Source organism: Dysidea avara, chromosome 11, assembly GCF_963678975.1.
Source record: "Dysidea avara chromosome 11, odDysAvar1.4, whole genome shotgun sequence".
Lineage (NCBI taxonomy): Eukaryota > Metazoa > Porifera > Demospongiae > Dictyoceratida > Dysideidae > Dysidea > Dysidea avara.
Window position 1 is genome coordinate 6,913,550 of NC_089282.1, and position 20,884 is coordinate 6,934,433.

Below are 20,884 nucleotides of genomic sequence, written 5' to 3' on the forward strand. Positions count from 1 at the left end.
TACGCCAATTACAGTTCCTATAGATCACGTCATTGATGGTCTCATGTTGTTGTCATAAAATAATTCTATGCTTACTCGATAGTACACCAATTACTTTCTTACCAAGGGGCAATTCACAGATCCTTAGCATACTTCTCCTCTCTGGAATTTTCTCTGCCAGGTCTTCTATAAAAGTTTGTAACACATAGCTACCCTTCTCTTTTGCATGCGCAACTTGCTGTGCTGCATATCAGGATGTGCTCAATCCAACTTGGCATAATCTGAGGCTTAATCACGGGCTTCGGTAATACTAGTTTAGCATTCTCTACCACACACTTGTGCTACACTGATTTGATTCCAAATAATACCCACGGTGTGTATTAGATAGAATAATATGTTGTGTGTGTCTCGAAGTGTTCCTGCTGTTGTTGGAAGGTCATGCGGTTTGTACAAATCCTCTTTCTCTCACAATCCTTTATTTCGTTTATTGCGGAGTAGAAGCTTTGCGCGTAACATCAGATGGTCTTCGGAACAAGTCGGGGACAAGTACAAGGCACTGGTGAGTGTCCTGTAAGTCCGAGTGTAAGTCATACTATAGCTGAAATGTGCGTTAAATAGCATGTTTTTGGTATATGAAGTGATAATGGTAAAGTCCCTGTTCAGTTCAACTGCCATGCTAGATTCACTGGGCAGTTAATGCACAGGGGGTAGTAGTCATTCCTTACAGTAGTGTTAGCCAACAATTGTGAATTCCTTGTTTCCCATCCTACTCAGACAAAAAATACCTTGCGGGCGGCTATTGTTTATATTGTTAAAATCTGTTATGTAATATCAAGGATATTAAAGGGAGCACATTAACTCTGAATTGCTTTTTTCTCTTAAATTTAGGAGAGCTAGATTCAAGGTTAGTTGTAATGTGAAAGATTTTACTAAGATTCAAACCTCTAGAAGGTTATTTGAAGTGTTGCAGTGTTTCCTGAGCAGCCAGAAAGGCATTTACGTATAGAGCTGTTGGGTTTGCCATGCTTGTGATGACATGTTTTAGCTACGTAGTACTGTACTTACTAGCCTGATTCTGTACCATCAACTTCAACAGTACAAATTTTCCGAATGTTTCACACATTAATAACAAATTGAAAATGGGAGTCGTGTTGATGAGCATCTCAAGTTTACCAATGGCTACTTGAAGAGATTCACTGCTAGTGTTTGGCTGGATGCCATGCACTAAATAACATCAGAAATTCACATCAGAGCATCAGAGTCTACCTATCCAATAACCTCTATAGTCTTGGTCATGTTATTGGAATGACATACATGACCACATGACTGAACTCCCTGCCAATATTAATATTTAGGTCACATGACTGACTATCAAATGCAATAATAAATTTGCATGCGGCTCTAAAATTACCATGCGGGCGGGTGACAGGAAACAAGGAATCTACAATTGGTGGCCTTATGGCCTGGCTATGCTGTCGCCTTAGTTTTTCGCTGCCGTGTTCAGCGTTTGCTTGTCTCAGGGGAGCACGCTCCCATAGTGGCTGCCCGGCTAGCCATAGGGCTCTTGACCTTGCCTTGATAGAAGATCAGGTGCTTTTCCCTTAATTCGATCGTTTCCCAATTAATTTCAGTCTTTCTTTTGGCTAGCACTTCATCATCTAGTGCTAGGAGTGGTGGCAAGGGATGCTGGATACCCCAGGAATAAAAGAAAAAAATAATGTAGTCATTCCCAATAGTCCTATAGAGCCTTGTGCTCCATACCAGGATCAAAATCGAATCAGGCCACCAAGAAGTTAATTTGCACTAAATCAAATAATCAAGATGTCCATAAAATGGGCAATTGAGCACCATACCAAGCTAACTTGTAGGAAAATTTAGTATGCTCCATCATCAAACAATGACACGTTCACATTTTCGTATGAAATCAAGCAGTCAAGGTATATTTTCGTCGATCAAAAATCTTGATACCAGTTGGGTGATACAGGACTAGTGACTACGTGTGTGTCTGTGTGTGTGTGTGTGTGTGTGTGTACACATCTATGTAAGGTAAATGGAAAATGGTTCTTTGTTTTGTAGGCATTGAGGTCAAGCTGTGAGAATACATATTTGTCATGGACCAGGAATGCTGCCATCTGTGTTGTAGCAGGAGCTGGGCTGTTTGTTGTTCATGCTAAAATGCCACGAGGCTTACTAGCTGGGATTGGTAAGAGACATTTTCATTTAGTACACAATTTTTATATACATATCTCATTTTTGAATCAACTAAATATCAGATTGGTTTTAACTGATTGTTAAAATTTGAACACAGTAGTGTAATAATTTAACCCAAAAATAAAATAAGGAGATAATGAGAAATCTCTAGTGTAAGAATATTTGAATATGTCGCCATATTTGAGTATTTAGTGCTTAGTAGGAATTCACACATGTATGCTTCACAGAGTCAGTTCAGAAGTATAAATAAATAGTACTATATATGCTAATAGAGTCAAACCAGTGCACCTTGGGACCAGCCAAGAGTGTTGTGGTTATATAGGTTAGTTTGCATGCTAAGGGATATTCTTTGGGACCATACCAAGTGTTCGAAGTATGCAGGTGTCCTTATTTTCAGGTGTCCGGATTATCAGGTTCTACTGTATTTGTAAGACCACCTTGAAACATAGTATGATAGTACTACTGTATAGTAGGGATGACGAAGGTGTGGGCATGGCCCACAATAAAATATCACCCAAACACCTGCCTTGATTCCCCTCATGATGACATGACAGTGTTGGTTGCTAGCCCAAAAGTGCCTTCAGATCGACTTTAAATGTGTTCGTCAAGTTGCTACAGAAGTATAAGAAATTGTTTTGGAATTTTCTGCCTGCCTGCCTGCCCGCCCGTCCGCCCGCCTGCCTGCCTGATGTTTCCTATTAGAAAACATAGAGCTAACTGGAGGTGTACCGAATCTACTACAGATATGGATTTTTGGCATGTACCGATATCCGATATTTATGCTGAAGTCGATAACCGATAGTTGATCCGATATTTGCATTACAGTAAAGTGTACAACATTTACCTACAACATGTTCATGTATTCGTTGTTTTGCTCTGCCTGTGGTGGTAGCTTGGTTTTCTATTGGGCAGTCCAAACAATTAGGCACCCACAAACATTTTTGTGTATACTCCCATGAAGCATTAAACTTATATTTCTGCATTTTAATGGCTTGTGAGAAAGCTGGTAAAGCAAGTTCCTTGTGACTCTTCTTTAAAGTACAGTGGATCCTCACTTATCCAAACCTCAGTTATCCGAACACCTTGATTATCTGGATGCCAAATGTGACTGTTTTGTTAGAGAATTTTGTCATCAGTGTACATTCTATTAGAGTAAATGACTGTTCTATTAGAGTAGTTGAACAAAGCTCTGTATATAAAATCAATGAGCTTCAGTTATCCAAACAATTTCACTTATCTAAACACTTTTAGCTGCAGTAACTATAAGAACAAAGCTGTTTGGATAACTGAGAATCCACTGTGCTATTTAACTGCTTTATTTGTAAAGACTGTGATAAGATTTCCAGCAACAAACACTAGAATTACATATATTTATATGGCTTCTCATAATTTAGCACTTGTTGTAGAGTGAACAATAAGTCACTGGCACTAAACAGCCACACGGATAACGTAGAAAATCAATATATAATCTGTTTATGTACAAACTGTTGCTACTGTATAAATATTGGTAGCAATATCAGTCCTCCTACTGTTCAGTGCTGATACCGATACTGGTATGAAAATTTTGTGGAAATCCAAGCAATTGTGAAATCCGCAAAAAAAATTATGTCCCTAGAAAATTTGTATGTGTACGGTGTCCCATGAAAATCATCCCCTTGAATAAAATCCTGCTATATGGTAGTTCAATTGTGACAACATTTTTTTAAAAATTAGTGCATGTTGATATGGCTATGTTATGCTAGATCTAATTGGATACCTTCACCTCAGCATGAACACAACTTAGCACAGTTAGTGATGATGACACATAACTAGCTGGTATAACAGCTTGGATAGAAGCCAGTACAATACCATTAACACTTGCACCTCTGACTTGTGTCAATAGCATACCATATAGCCTAAATATTTCAAGGGGGAAATTTTTTTGCTGATTTCAAGGTTTTGAAAGAAACAATGAAAATTTTTATCTGTGAAATATTTTGACCGGCATACATTACATGTGGATTTGCTTGAAAATTTTTATCTTCACCATTGCAAATATCTTGAAATATTTCCCATTGAAATATTTAGGCTATATGGTATTCTACTCCTATTAAAAGCCTAATAAATAAATAAATGAATTAATACATCATTAAATAAATAAATGAACACCTAATGTGATATAACTTGCAAGGTTATTATGTGATGTACATTTTTTATTTCCAGCTTTTGTAGACTTGGGATTACTGTTCATTGTAGCTGGCTCATGTGAGCATGTTATGACATCATTTAAACTCCTCCAGTGGTCGATCATCTCCATCCCTCGATTTGTGTGGATATGCAGCTACACCGGAGCTGTCCTAACAGTGTGGTTATTTGGTGTGTCTCAACTCATTGGATATAAGGACCAGTTACATTATCTGTCCAAGTGTGTTCCTCGTCTCATGTCCTACACTGAAGTGAACAGAACTAAACCTCCAAAATAATGTGATGTACAGTAATGAATGGGCCATATCATATTGGTTGTATATGTTCAGATAACAAACATGCTTAAAGCTATAGAGTACATATATCATTATTATATTAACACTATATACTGTGGTTTTGGTATTTGCTCAAAGTTTATATTTCAATGATAGTTATTGTGTTTTGTTTGGCTTACTGTGGACTACCATACCTGTACAGTTTATGGCTGGGCTTTCTCTGGCACAGGTCCCTAGTGGGATAGTACTGTGATATATATTTTTTACAATTAATTTTTTTCCTGGGCTAGATGGAATGCCCTTACCACCACACTGGCTGTCAAGTGCTGGACAGCTGGATAACACCAGCGACTATGAAGAACAAAGTTATTCGAGGGCATCAGCATTAAGCCTGCCCTCAGAATAGGCCAGATAGTATTGTGATGAGAGCTAGTTTTTTATGAGACTACCATGTGCTGTACATTCATTAATTGTATGGCTTTAACTAATTAGTTTACTTTCAGAGGGCATAGCTATATATCATTGCTACCAATTCACTGCTTTATAGTTAGTACTCTGCTTAGGACAACTACTTATAGTTCCATGGCTATGTTGTTTGCTACCTACCAAGAAAACAACAATAATAATCAAGAGTTCAAAATATCATAATCTCTTTTATATTATGAACTCTTGCTATAATTTTACATACACAAACCCGTCTCTCAGGCAGGCATCACGTGCACGTTTCTGGAAATTGCTTGTGCGTTATTAGGAGTTAATTGTGACGCTGATCGACTGACTGGGTTCCTTCCCAGAGTGCCTGGTTCGGTGACATTTATAACCACAAGCGTAAGTTTTTATATAGGCCTATATAAAGTAAGTAGAGTATAGCTAGACCTCTTTGATTAGGTGCAAGGGGAAAACCCCAGTCCTACCCGATGCAAGAAGGAGACCCGATGAGGCCAAATAGAATTTGTCATGTAACATTTGCAAATCCCCTCCTCTGCCCGACCTGGGGTAGGTGGGGCTTGACATTGATAGGTGCATTACTAATTTCACAGTCTCAACGTTGTGTTATGAACTCCTTGATGCCGCAAGGCTTTTCAATCTTAACATCACAAAACACACGTTGCCTGAAATTATTGTAATTTCAGCTACTGATGGCTCTTCACTCAAATTCCTTTTTTTTTGTATGGAGACCAAGAGAAGGGACATGGTGTGTGTATTAGGCTGCCTTACAATTTTAGGATACATGCATAAATACAATAACTACAGATACGGGGATTGGAAACAAATGGTATGCTCAATAGTTATTGTGTGTTGGTTCAATTGTAACCTTATCAAGTTTTAAAAGTGTGTTCTTGTGTAGGTAGACTTTTCTTTCGCGAGTGGAAATTTTTTTCAGCCCACGCCAAAAAGAAAAAGCATAGTCTAGCTTCACAAGACTTATGTACATGTATCAAGCATTCTGTAAGTTGCTGTGTTAAAATTGACCGTCATTACCCTTCTAAGTTCTGCCTTCTTCTGAACTTGAAGTGCTCTACTAAGACTTTATTGAGAACGTGTGAGTGACAACTTTTGTCCACTGGATTACCAAACTTTAGCATTGGAATTAGTCTATTATATGCTTTTAAGCGATGCTCCAAAATCTAGCTGATTATCCTCAAAGTTATGCTCTCAAGACCTTGAGAGAGCTGACTGTTTTATCAAGATATCCTGATGAATATCATGCAGTGCAATAGTACTGTATATTAGTGATTACGTATGAATGTTTGGGATTATCAGGCCAAAACATCACCCTAAAACCAACCTCACAGTACCTTCATGGCACCTTGGCAATATTGGTTATAGGTATAGTCAAATGAAATGTGCCCTCAGTACGACTTGAGATGCTTTCAATAGGTTGTCACAAAATACTAAAAATATCAGTGGAATTTTCTACTGACTGATTGCCTGACTGACTGACTGATTCCTTTAGACAAGCGTAATTTGATAATGGCTAAGGTTACAGACTTGATTTTTTCACTGTTTGACATTGCTTCTGCCTGAGAGGTACCTTTTTGACATACCGCAGTATGTGCAATGCATGCTACCTGTGTCCTCCTTTGTGTCTCATTTATCTTTGCTGGCAGTGCAAGGTAATGATTCAAGGTAGTGCCACGTGATGGCTTTGCTATATTTGTAATGGGAATCATCCAAAATTTCTATTGTGACTGGATTGATTGCAGAGGTCCTTTTTGTAGTGTTCTTGGTTTGTAATGCTGTGTAACGGGCTGAAAATTAAGTGTAATGGCCGAGGGGACTGTTACTGAGTGAAGTATTGTCAATCGGATTGCTGAAATTTTGAAATATGAAATTTAATTTGATGTTTTAGTATATTTCTGCATAACTTAGTACAGTTATCAGTGATAACTGAGGCATTCTTTAGTATGGAAGTTAGTATGGAGGTTTGAAGCAGAAATTTCCTGAAACCTCACCATGAAATTTGAAGTAAATATGAAATTTGCTAAAATTTGGATTGAAATAATGGAACTTGACAGCCAAAATTTGAAATATCGTCAAATGATTAACCTTCCAGTAATGGCCACTTCACAATTTTAATAATTGATAGCTGGTGCGTGTGCTTAGGCAAAGACAATAAGCCTGACACCATTCTGTCTATGTGTGGGTTCACAAGTCATAATGTTAAAAAAAGTAAATAAACAAGTACTAGCAAAAATTAAGAATTTTAGGGATCAAAGAAAGAAAAAGTAGTGAAACAATGGAGGTTGCCTACACCTGAAGTATGCTAGTGGACGTTTAATCCCTACTTCAGTCTATACCCACAACTGACTTAGGGGTTAAATGTCCACTAGTATATTTTCAGGTGTAGGTGACCTCCCTTATTTCACTACTTCTCTCTAATTAATCAAATTTAATTCCTAATTTTTACTTGTACTTGTTGTGTTTCATATGAATTACAGCAATAATGTAGATGTGTTCGCTCTTTGCTCACTTATGAGCATGCGCATTGCACATTAAACTCTTTAAAATTACCGTATTGTGCTGGCATAATGCTTAATACTTTTGTTAGTTGATTATCCTCAAAATTATGCTGGTGCATTAAAGGACACTGGCCTCTTTAAGAAGACTTGTACTTTTATAACATGTGTTTTTGTAGTAATTATATACTTGTCCATATGTATATATAGGTGCTACACGTGTGCAGTGGAGATCATAGAAATGGAAGTTTATAGATCCTATTATGCCAAGCTAGTTAAAGTCCTTCCAATGAATGATGTCACATTTATAGGAGAGTTGTACTCCCAGGACTTACTGCCTGGTGATCTCAAAAGTCAGGTAAAGTCACTGTCGACACGAGCAGAAAAGGCATCACACTTTTTGGATGATGTAATCAAACCTAGCTTCAGTGCGAATGACAATAAGAAAACATTTGAAAAATTCATATCAATTATGAGCAAATTTACTACTGTCAAAGATTTGGCAACTGAAATTAGTGGTAAGTTGAAGGTGCATACATAAACAATACACAGTGGATATGTGTCAACATTTATGCAGTATGCTCTGTGCTAGGGATAAAGGGACCACCAAAAAGTATTCTCTTTGTATGCTTACTGTACACAAAGGCTGAAAATTATGGATGATTCTTTATAGTCTCACCCCAGACTGTAATGGTCTGGTGCCACGTAATAGAAATACTTGGCTGTAATACGAAAAACTTTTATATGACATCACACATTGTGTAGTCATGGTGCGTGACCTCGTATCCTTTATGAGACACTGCTTTAAGTTGCTGGTTATGATATATATTGTCAAAGATTGAATACCAGTAAAAGAGATGATGAAAAGAAAGTCGAGTTCTGGTTGCATGAAACATAGAATACCTGACGTCGGAGACGTTCTTGAATCTGATTGTTCAGTCACAGTTCTATTACAGTATTTGAACAGAGTTCTGCATATACGTAAATGAATGGGCTTCTATTATCTGAACTTTTCAATTATCTGAACTCACCCAGAGTTCGGATAATGGAGGGAGCAGTGTAAACTACCTAAATTAACTAATTAACTTTGTGACTAACTTTGTCATCCTTTGTGACCCATTTCTTTTGCTGACAGTACAAGATGTTGATTTGTAGTAGTAGCACATTGATGGCTTACTGTTGAAAACTATTTGTAATTCTTGAACGATGCTTCCATACAATCAAAGTAAACAGATTGGCTGTAGGCTTATCTCATATATCGTTCTCTGCATGTGTGTGGGGCTGTGTAATTGGCAAAACATAGTTGAGAAATGACTACATTGCTTATTATTAATCAGTATGATGGGCATGTTTTGTTGTACAATATAGCCTCTTCGCTCTGGTGCCATTCTTTCTTTTGATGCGGTGTTATAGAAGTTCACCAATGATGAATATGTTACATAAAAAAGTTAGCAATCAAGTGTAAGGTATTATTTTACAGGCTAGTAGGAATTATATTGTGTTATGACTGCTATAATATTCTCTTTTTTTTGCAGATCACCTTTCACGAACATCATTACCTTTGGAAAGTCAACCAAAACGCTTTAAATCTGAAGGTAAGTGTTGCTGAGGTGATTTATATGTATATACATGTTTAGTGCTAAGCACTAATCACATACTGCACCTACATATGCCTATCCTGTTTACTGTATTTACTTGGTTAAATATCGTCGCGTTTATTACCGTAGTACCAAAAATTGATGCGGTGACTATTCAAAATTGGCCAACACTCAGTTCTCAAAAACAATGTTTAAGTAAGCCTTGATTAGAGCGTGACTACTATTGAAGGTGTGATGTTTAACCAAGGAAACACGGTATCTCTGATAATGCAAACTGCATAGTATTAACAGTAGTATGGCTATGTGGGGACTTAGCAAGAAACGTAAGTCCATCTCTGTGGACTGTATATTTGTTTTTGAAAAACTGTTTTAAAATGCATACATGTACCTAGCTAGCTACTACACTGCTGTATGTGCAGCTAATTTAGACTAAGCTATTACTGCATGAATAGTATGAAAGCTAAAACTAAACAATGACAGACTGACTTATCGCAGCTCCACCCCTAATATCAACATCTCTTTCATTGACTCTTTTCTCAGTGTCTTCTCTACTTGCATGCATTGCTTTAGGCATACTTCATAACCAACATTAAGAGAGCTTGAATAAACAATGATCCTCCTTTGTCTCACCAGTCCAGCATCACATTAGCTCTTCCGTCCCCAGCTATCCATGACTGGCCTGGCACCAGGGGTCAAACACCAACTGGAATCCAACACAAATTACTTGGAATCCCAAAATGGAATCTTGGTCAAGAATAGAATTCAGGAATCTCAACAACTCATCTATAAGTGTTATATTTCTTGTAAATTACTGTAAATTATCTTGTGTGCTGTCTTGCAGTCAGTTTAGTCTTGTGAGCACTGTGTGTGTATGTGTCTGGACACGTTTGTACAGGCAATAGCACAAATGTCACTGACATTTCTGGACTGGCCAATGATCCAATTATTCCAGAAGCCATCCAAGTGCATAAAAGTGTTACTATAATGTTTATTTAGTTATAAATTTACAATCTGGAATCTTTGATTGAAGTCCAAAATCTTTGCAAAAAAATGGTGAGATTTGGAATCTTACGTTCGACTTTAGGGTGGTGTTGGATCCTTTGCCTGACACAACAGTAGGAATTGGCTTTTGTCCTGTCTTTCATCATCAGTCTACTAGTAGATGTCTAATAAACAATTACTTTATATCCAGTAAGTACTGTTGTCCATTCAGCAGTCACCAAATTGTAGCACATGTTTGACTCTCGACTGCTGAAATTGTATAATGTGATGCTGGGCATTATGTAAAAGTTTGCTAAATTGACAGAGGAATCTTGGTAAACTCAAGTATACATGATTTTTGACGATTCTGGTATAGCAACTGTTCGAAAGTATCACAAGACACTCCAGAGAGATGAAATATGTATTGTAGTGTTATTAGTGTAGGGTGCTGTTGGTTGCTGCCCTGGTACTGGGCCCAGGCAGGCCAGAGCAGCGATGATTGCTTGGGGACTTGGCCCATGCAGGCCAGGGTGTAACTATGCCCCTAACTGCCTGGATCTTTGATTATGTAAAGGTCATGCATACCAAAACAGCCAAGCTGTAAACATCCCACCTGGAGGAAGACTGAGTGTGGCCCCGACTAGACATTGGGTGACCTGCAGTTCGAATCCTGGAGTTGGAGGGATTTTTTTCCCTTACTTTGGCCCCTTTTCTGTTACACCTTATCAGTCAGTAAGTCAAGTCAGTAGGTGTAAGTCCCTGAAATTAGGTTAGGTAATCCTAAGGCTGCAGCACATGTTGCTGTCAGACCTTCAGTGCTGCTCACTGTAAAGCGCTAATAATAATAAAATAATTCTCTAACTCTTTTCTGGCACTGCCCCGTCGTTCTTGGTCAGATTCCAATCAGATCGGTACCATTCAAATCTAAAATTTGAAGCGAATCTTTTGATCTGGGATTGGTGGCGATTCGTTAAACTACAGGAAATATCCTTTAAACCACCATAGCTACCTGAGGAAGTCACGAATGTGTCCAAAACTTTCTAGAGACCCTTATTGTGTTACCAGCTTCCCCATCCCAGCTTACACTAGACGTTTCTCTCCCCCTGTGGACGACAGAACGAGAAACTGAAAATCAAGGCCATAAAATTTTTAAACAAAAACTTCTCCCTGGTTTTTTCCCCGATTAGCTTCAAACTCGCTAGACCAACTACCCGTCCAAATCAATGCGTCATAAGGTGGTTTTCGTGTCTGTCATTACGTGCTAACCTTGGTTGTGAGATACTTATCACTGCCAATGGCCATTATAAGTTTATGAAATGCGTATATGGAATTCCGGTATACACGTGTTGCCAATAGAAATCAGATGACGTCATATAGCAAAGCTTACAATAAAATAGGATCAATCACTTTTTCATGATTTAACCAATCACATCATCGAATTTGCTCATGTGATCTGTTTGTGTACGCTATCATCCGGCAACTTAAAAAAAAATTTTTAATCACATCCACCAGTATAAAAGGAGAGTTTCGTAGTGGGTGTGGCAAGTCTACGAGCGATGATCAGGCTACTTGACAGACTACAGAAGGAAGACTGGCCAGGGAATACACACTCTGCACCCTGCTGTGCTGTCCACTACAAAGGTAGACATCCTGAGGCCCACACCACTGTACGCCAGATGAAGTATTAGCTACTGCGACACGATTACAAGCAGGTCAGGGACTACAGACAGACTTAAAACGGGGGATTACCAGCAACACCACTGCAAGGGAGAAGGAAACAGTCATAGTGGGTATGGCAATTTAACGAGCTATGATTACTCCAATCAGGCTACCTAACAGACTACACAAGGAAGAGTCGCCATTATGAGAGAGGAAGAACAGAAGATTACGTTCAACTACTCTAATAGAACATACATCTACCCTAACAGGCTACGAATTGTGGACAATATCATGAAGTTGCTGTTGCAGTCTTCAATGTGTAGGGAGACACAAGACACGTTTTTACTCTTTGGTAACTCCACAGGGACAGCTGAAACTTCTAGAAGCTCTATTACTTTATCTCCGTTGAACTACCCTAATAGAATATACATCGCGATATCTACCCTAATAGAACACACACATCCTCTCTACCAACAATCAATTTTCAATCAGTCAATCTCTCTCTCAACCTCTCTCTCAACCTCTCTAGAGTAACCACTCTTCATATGAAGAATTCATCTTGGTAATGCACCTTGAATCAGAAAGCAACAAAATACAACTCTTCTCTATCCAAATCCACATGGTTGTGTTGACCTTGCTCAGTACAGCTGATAAATTTGAATACCCATACTCAATACTGTACTGCATATACACTTTGTCATGCAATAAGTAAACATCACAACAATACCATGACTAGGATGTTGAAATGGAACTACAATTCAGTTACTCAAATTGACTACATATAAATATAAACCAATGTATGTGACAAAAGCAAGTTGAATTATAGCTCATTGTGGTGATGCACCAACTATTGGTACACTGATCTGGCCTCATACCACACTCAGACACTTTATGTTAGTTCATGTAACATCATCGTCAAAACGAAGTAGCATACATCCCAATTGTGGCATTTGTCTGCCACTCAAAACTAATCTTTTTCATGTATGTTCATGGTTGTAATGGGACACATCTTGATACGCCACCTTCATGTGAACTGTGTAGATCTCTACATGTGTAGAGGACACATGCATCTTGATAAGCTGTCTGCATGAGTACTGCACAGATGTGCAGAAATTCCGGTGCAGATGTGCCACACACAATTGAGGAAATTATGCGTGCACATCAGTAGCTATGCGTAATCATGTCTTTGTTGGTATGTAATGATGTGATTACTCCTTGATCATTAGTAATGTTCAAATTTAAGTATATTCACACAATAGGACATAACAATTGTCTTAGTATCACGCGCTTTTTGCACAGGTACTGTCTATGACCATTATAAGTTTATGATACGCATATAAGGTGTTCCGGTATACACACGTTGCCAATAGAAATCAGATGACGTCATATAGCAAAGCTTACAATAAAATAGGATCAATCACTTTTTCATGATTTAACCAATCACATCAACAAATTTGATCACGTGATCTGGTGTGTACGCTATCATCCGGCAACTAAAAATTTTTTTATCACACCCACCAGTATAAAAGGAGAGTTTCGTAGTGGGTGTGGCAAGTCTACGAGTAATGATCAGGCTACTTGACAGACTACAGAAGGAAGACTTGCCGGGAATACACACTCTGCACCCTGCTGTGCTGTCCACTACAAGGATAGACTTCACACCACTGTGCGCCAGATGAAGTATTAGTTACTGCGACACGAATACAAGCAGGTCAGGGACTACAGACAGACCTAAAACGGAAAATTACTAGCAACACCACTGCAAGGGAGAAGGAAACAGTCGTAGTGGGTGTGGCAATTTAACGAGCTATAATCACTCCAATCAGGCAACCTAACAGACTACACAAGGAAGATTCGCCATTATGAGAGAGGAAGAACAGAAGATTACGTTCAACTACTGTAATAAAACATACATCTAACTTACTAGGCTACGAATCGTGGACAACTTCATGAAGTTACTGTTGCAGTCTTCAATGTGTAGGGAGACACAAGACACATTTTCACTCCTTGGTAACTCCACAGGGACAGCTGAAACTTCTGGACGCTCTATTACTTTATCTCCGTTGAACTACCCTAATAGAACATACATCGCGATATCTACTCTAATAGAACACACACATCCTCTCTACCAACAATCAATTTTCAATCAGTCAATCTCTCTCTCAACCTCTCTAGAGTAACCACTCTTCATATGAAGGATTCATCTTGGTAATGCACCTTGAATCAGAAAGCAACAAAAGGCAACTCTTCTCTATCCAAATCCACATGGTTGTGTTGACCTTGCTCAGTACAGCTGATAAACTCGAATACCCATACTCAATACTGTATTGCATACATGCAATAAGTAAACATCACAATACCATGACTATGATGTAGAAATGAAACTACAATTCAGTTGAGGGTTGCATTCAAAAATGTGTCGAAACGCTTGTGAATACACTGTAAGAATAGTTTTCACCTTTAAATGATATTTCCCAACTTGTAGAATGGCAAGGATACTGAAACGCCTTCATTTGAATGCTTCTTGTGGCAACACTTCAATTTAAGGTAATCATCACGTGACTATTAATTTATTCCCTCAATTGATTCGGTCTGAGCTTTTGTAAAACAAACAGAGGGTGGTACCACTACCTCATCCACATCTAGGCCATGCTTGCTTTGATGAAAGTGGCTTGTTCCTTTAGAAGTGCAACCACTTTCCCTGGATACATTTCAATGTACACCGGTGTACATGTAGATGTCTCCCTGTAAAGAGATATACATGGCAAATGTATCCTCTGGAATTCCTTTGATCTGAGGTGTGAAAGTGTTACATTTTATTTTTGTAAGATATAGTCATATTACCCAAATGTCCCATCAGCCTCTAGTTAAGGTGGCGATAAAGCAATGATGCACACAAGAAGCCATAGCAAATACATATGATGTAACATATCATATTATGCAATTTGTGGTAAATCAGGCAGGGCTAATTAGGTGCTACACCATAATAACCTTACCAAGCATAAAAGATGAATAACAGGTGAGTTGTTAGCAAAAACAACAAGCAGCTGCTGTTACACAGTTCAGGTGGAATGTAACTCACCTTTGCAACAAATTAACAAACTTGAAAATGTGAAAACAAGTGCCACTAATAACTATTTTTTGTTTCGACTCACCTTACAGCCTGTTACAAATATGGTCTTTTCTTTGCAGATATAGGTTGAACAGCCACGAAACTTCGTATGAATGGTAAGCAATAGTGTCTGAATAATTCTACATATTGGTATATCACATATCCATTCTATGGTTTCTTTGCTTGGTGCGAACGGTAGAACAAGACTCTCATCTGCTTGTAAATGCCATATATTTTGATTTGTAAATCGCTTCCGCTTATTGATACATATTACATAGAATGATTCTTGTAATAGTATGTTTTCATCATGTGAAGTATTGGAGCTAAAACTTGAGGTTATTGAGAGATAACGCATCTTCTGTAGTCCACTAAGTACCACCAATTTCTTAGTTTGAGAGTAGTTCTATGCTTTATACTCTCTACAAATGATAGATTCCTGTATGTAGTTTATTTGCATGCAAAATTAAGTACTGCATTTCTATAAATATAAGCTGTGAGAAATTTTCATGAGATAAATTTTCGTGTTAAAAATTTTTCACCGGTGTCCTCAAGCGACGAAAATTTTTTAACAATGAATTATGTAACTTTATTAATTCTATACGGCCATTTTTTGAGAACCAGAACGACAAGCAGCGAAACTGAAGTGTGGCATCTCCGTTCCATGGAGGCTGTGCCCTAGTCTCGCGTGGCCAGACCGCTTTTTTCTCTTTGTCATTGGTTAGGGAGAAAAAAGGGTCTGGAACAGTTCGAATCCCACACTCGTCTTGGCACTCCCCGGTTAATTCGGGGGTGTTAACCAAAGAAACGTGATGTGTTTTCAAATAGTAGCCGCTTGCGTCAATCAATTACAAGTGCGTATTTATAAACCTATCAGCATCTAAAGCTGCCTTTGAGGCGATAATAGATTGAATCGATTGTTAGTTGTTTAGGTAAGCTAAGTCTTTGTTTATTGTTGTGCTGTGGCATTCTTGTTACAATGGAATTTAAGCGCATGGGTTGCTACTTGTGATGTAGCCTCGTGACGTGTCAAGACGATTGTGGGATTCGAACTGTTCCAGACCCTTTTTTCTCCCTACCCAATGACAAAGAGAAAAAAGTGGTCTGGCCATGCGGGACTAGTTGCGCCCCAGATTTAGAAGTTGCCCGTCACAAATTAAGCAATGGACTGGAGTGGTAGAAGCTCATTCCATGCAACTTGCACATTTGTACATATATACTTTATTTAATGTGTCCTGTAGTAGCTGTCTATCACGGAATGGCATCATTACCAATGTGCAGCGAAATAGACGAAGCGAGACGAACCCCTCTCTCCTAGGATCAGGGAGAACTTTGTTTTTAAAAGACTGCAGCAAAGACATATGCTTGACACGCTAATGGCCAAGCCTCGATCCAGGTGGCCAGAAAGTAGTTTACCGAATTCATTCAACTTCTCGAATATTACGTTGGTAAAAAATTTTCGCGTAATTAATTTTCATCGGATGCTACCTTTGACGAAATATTTTTAACGGTTTATAATTATAGAAATACGATACTAGCTTTCAATATGTCTTTAAATTGAGACCATGTTGAGACAGAGCAGATCGTTGTCAAGAATGCGCGTTATTGCTTTAGCGCCACCTTAATGAAATAACTGTACCACCATGGTAATTTTAACCATCTGTTGAAAAATTTACTCCTGTCACAAAATATTTGTTTATTTGTTTGTTTACATTACTTAATTCATCACTAGTAATAACATACATTAATTCACATTTTCACATATTCACAATATTTTTTACACACTGCATCTTAAACTTTAAACATACCTGATCTTATAGGGTTTTCAAATTACTATGTTCTCCATGTTCACTTTTGATTGTGGGATGTAACAGTACTAACCACATTATAACAACCAGTATACCAATGTAAATTTAACCATGTCACTGGTCATCCGAACTTTTTTATAGTATAGACTTGACAATACACACTGAAATTTCCGAAATACGTTAGTTCAACATCCTAAGTGAACAGTTACATTGACTTCCCCAGTTAGTTTGACTGATTTAGTTCAAGTGCTTATCCCAGTCATTTTAGCCACAATTTAGTTTAAATTTACCCATGGAGGCCAAATTGATCCATTTGAATTTACTGTGAGTGATGGGTGCAACATTTTTATTATTGTCAAACTGCACATTGTTTAAACATAGCTAACATGCAATAACCTGTTTTATTTTCTTTTTCAGATACTTTAGATGGGCTGGCTATATTGGCTGATACCTATTCCTCCTTATATATCAGAACAAGATTCAAAAAGATGAATGGTCAACCATATGCATCAAATTTATCAAAATCATATACACCTTTAACTCTTGTGAGGCGTGGAGCTAAGCAAAGATAGGAACAGTTATCAGCAATAGCAAAAGAACATCGTGAAGCTTTAAATAAATCATCAGAAATAGTCAATGTTGCAAGTAGTCCTTTGTCTCTAAAATTGTTTAAAATGTATGCTTGTCCTGGAGACAAGAAAACCAAACATATTGAAGATTTGTTCATTTTGCCAAATACCACAACTAGACCCAAAAGTATATTAGTTGAAGGTGTCCCTGGCATTGGAAAAACTGAATTGGTAAAAGAAATTGCGTGTTGCTGGGCAAAAAAGGAAACACTGGTTAATATTAAACTAGTCATGGTACTATATTTGCATAATCCAAAAGTCCAAATGTTGAATTCTGTTAGTATGTTAGTTCAGCTTATCATTGATGAGGACTTGATCGATGACGAGTTAGCTGAATGTACTGTTAAACAACTTCGTACTTCACAAGGCTCAGATGTGTTATTTCTGTTGGACAGCTTTGATGAATGTCATAACAATTTACAAAAGGACAGCTTTGTTGTTCGCCTAATTGAAGGTAGCGTTCTGTCACATTCTACAGTACTCATTACTTCACGCCCAAGTGGATCATATCAATTGCGTATTCAGGTTGACAGTATCTTTGAAATTCATGGTTTTGATGAAGAAGATCAGAGTACATTTATTTCATTATCATTGAAAGAATCACCAAAAGAAAAATTAGAAAATTTCTTAAGTGCTAATCCCATTATAAGCAGCCATTGTTATATCCCACTATATTTAACTATGCTTGTATTCTTGTTTAGTCAAGATAGAGATTGTTTACCAGAAACCTCAACTGAGGTCATTGAAAAATTTGTTTTACAAACAGTACTCCTAGACTTGAATAAATCTTATACCTCACAATTTGTTATTCCTTTAAAATTACACAAACTGAAAAATTTGCCTGCAGAAGTTTTTGAAATTATATCCCAACTTTCCAAAATAGCATTTGATGGTGTTATTACAAATCAGCTGGTGTTTACACTTGAAGAAATGGAGAAGACTTGTCCTGATATTAGGCAGTTTAGTAATGGATTTGGTTTGTTGCAAGCTGTGGAGCATTATCCTGAATCTGGGGGAGTAGGGATTGAAGTCTCTGTAAACTTTATTCACTACAGTATGCAGGAGTTCTTTGCAGCTTTTCACATTTCAAGCTTATCTGATAAAGAGCAGTATTCATTAATGGGATCTGTGCATCAAGAACGCAATACCTTTGATGATCTTGATACTGCTGTTCCAGGAAGCGTAGCTGCACTTGGACTAACCTCATTTTGGCATAGTCAATATGCTAACATGTGGTTGATGTACATAGGTTTAACTGGTGGTGAATCTGTTGCTTTAGAAAAGTTTGTTTGTAAATTTAAATTTCAGATACCTGAAGATGGAAGAAAAGTGTTCTTATTTTTTCAGTATTACACAGAAGTTAAAAGTGAAAGAATGTGTCAAACATTGCTTGATGCATTTAATTTTGGTAAAGTTATTAACCTTGGACAAGATATCAGTGATCATCAAACCACTTTTCTTTCTCACCACATGACGTCTTTAGTACAACTCTTATCACATAACCAAGGTGTTCACAGTGTTAAATTTTTAAACATTTTCATGTCAGATGATACTTTAAATATATTAGCAAGCTATTTTGAAGAGACTAATATCACTGTTGATTGTTTACACTTTAAGAATAAGTTTGGAGTCATCCAGTGCTAAAGTTATTGGAAAAATTATCAAGACAAACTGTTTGAAAACACTTATTCTAACTGACAACTTTAATTGCACAATGAACGGTGGAATTAAAGAAATTTCTAATGCACTATTTGTCAATGATTCCATTCATTCTTTGACACTTAAAGGAGTGGTATTAAGGGATGATGAAATCTGCATGTTAATGGATGCTTTGGCAGGTAAACCTATACAGCATTTGAATCTTTCTAACAATCTTGGTTGCTGTAGTGAAGGTGCAAAAGCTATTGCAATGTTTATTGGTACATGTGCAACACTGTTGTCTCTTACATTCAGTTTTGATCTGATGATGTTATCTGAAAAAGGATTTGAGTCGTTTGTTAGTCAGTTTCGTTGTCACGGGAAGATAATTCCAGAATATATTAAGTGCGATCTCAGTGGCATTTGTGCACTAACTGATGCTTTAAATAATAATTTATCTCTTACCTCATTAGATATCTCACCTCCTTTATTTTGGGAATGTGATGAATGGTGGCACAAGTTAACAAGTAACATACAACAAATGAGGAGCCTTAAGTCACTGCACCTGCCTGGTTATAATTTAAATTTGAACAATGTTTCAGCATTAGTACATTTTATCCATTTCAACAAATCGTTAGTTTCTCTGAACATTTCAGGGGATAGCATTGATGATACTGGAATGGGTGCACTGTGTAATGCTCTTTGCTACAATGAAACACTAAAGTTGTTAGATGTTTCCAAAAATGAAGTGAACTTTACTGATAACATTGCACAAGTTTTATGGAATAATTACAACTTAACTTGCTTGGCATTGGGGTCTAACAAAATTAGTGATGAAGGATGTAGACATTTAGCAATTGCATTGTCAGTGAACAAGACACTCACTTCACTATATGTACGAGACAACATGATAGGTGATGATGGAGCCAAAGAATTAGCAGGCATGTTTGCAAAGAATGCAACTTTACTACAAATGGACTTGTCATTTAATGATATCAGAGATGAGGGTGCAAAGGCTCTAGTGAATGCTTTATGTGTCAGTGGTGGTCTAAAGATTTTGTTAATCATATTTAATGACATAAAATTTGAGGAATGTTTATTGTTTAATCCACATATTACTATTGATAACAAATTCTTTGCTTATACTGCCGACTTTTGGAATGCCATACCTTTGCTTTCAGCTCAGTTTGTGATGGGGAAACATGTATATTTTACAGAACAAAAATTTTATGGTGAATGGAAAGGAAAAAAGCTCAATAAAATTAATTTGCAAAATGTTTATAATCACATCATTCCAGAGGACCAGTTAGACTGCTTGAAGTATTACCAGCAAAATGAGTTTGGTGATAATGACAGCAATAATGACGATGGTGGTAACAATGACAGTAATAATGATGATTGATGATGATAAACAATTACATTTCCTTCACATACATATACACAGTATACATGTACAGTATTTGGCACTTAGAACATAATCAAACTAAAACCTATACAGTGTAGTGTGCCTGTCTCATTGTCCATGTTACACACCTCCAATTGCTGCAACTAAGTAATCCAGCTCCTGCATGATAACACATACAACAGTATTCCTGGTCCAGGACAAGCATGAGTTCTCACAAATTGCATTTTGCCCTCAGCCTTTAGCTCTGTGTAACACAGAGCACGTCTAGTTGCTCCACAGCAGTAGCAAGAGTCCATGGACTCTTCGGTAGTAGCTAGACAAACACTGCAATACAAATATGTGCAGTATCATGCATTATAATTTCAAGAGTTGTTGCATGGTTATTCTATCATTGTTCAAATGTTGGTGTTCACATTAACTACACAGTATCATATATATATCACAGCTG

General features: G+C 37.5%; 2 protein-coding genes across 4 annotated transcripts; both read left to right on the forward strand.

Annotated features, from left to right (window-relative positions):
* Window positions 1-323: 323 nt before the first annotated feature.
* On the forward strand, window positions 324-4,799 carry LOC136237852 (uncharacterized). Of its 2 annotated transcripts, none has more exons than XM_066028079.1 (3): window positions 324-561; window positions 2,056-2,182; window positions 4,393-4,799. In XM_066028079.1, the coding sequence occupies exons 1-3, from the start codon at window positions 499-501 to the stop codon at window positions 4,650-4,652; spliced, it is 450 nt and encodes a 149-aa protein (XP_065884151.1). In that variant the 5' UTR covers window positions 324-498; the 3' UTR covers window positions 4,653-4,799. The 2 variants fall into 2 exon arrangements, with proteins under 2 accessions (XP_065884151.1, XP_065884150.1); XM_066028078.1 differs by having other exon boundaries at window positions 326-538.
* Window positions 4,800-5,362: 563 nt separating this feature from the next.
* Window positions 5,363-20,541, forward strand: LOC136237840 (protein NLRC3-like). Of its 2 annotated transcripts, XM_066028064.1 has the most exons (5): window positions 5,363-5,477; window positions 7,820-8,127; window positions 9,145-9,204; window positions 17,182-19,231; window positions 19,281-20,541. In XM_066028064.1, exon 5 carries the CDS (start codon window positions 19,303-19,305, stop codon window positions 20,431-20,433), a length of 1,131 nt encoding a protein of 376 aa, XP_065884136.1. In that variant the 5' UTR covers window positions 5,363-5,477; window positions 7,820-8,127; window positions 9,145-9,204; window positions 17,182-19,231; window positions 19,281-19,302; the 3' UTR covers window positions 20,434-20,541. The 2 variants fall into 2 exon arrangements, with proteins under 2 accessions (XP_065884136.1, XP_065884135.1); XM_066028063.1 differs by having other exon boundaries at window positions 17,182-20,541.
* The last annotated feature ends 343 nt before the right edge of the window (window positions 20,542-20,884 follow it).

Excerpts from the sequence above, each read along its gene's own strand:
- LOC136237852 (XM_066028078.1), top strand. The coding sequence starts at position 374 with ATGTTGTGTGTGTCTCGAAGTGTTCCTGCTGTTGTTGGAAGGTCATGC. Across the intron at positions 539-2,055 it reads GGGACAAGTACAAGGCACTG|GCATTGAGGTCAAGCTGTGA; the intron begins GTGAGTGTCCTG and ends TTTGTTTTGTAG. Across the intron at positions 2,183-4,392 it reads AGGCTTACTAGCTGGGATTG|CTTTTGTAGACTTGGGATTA; the intron begins GTAAGAGACATT and ends TTTTATTTCCAG.
- LOC136237840 (XM_066028063.1), top strand. The coding sequence starts at position 19,108 with ATGAACGGTGGAATTAAAGAAATTTCTAATGCACTATTTGTCAATGAT.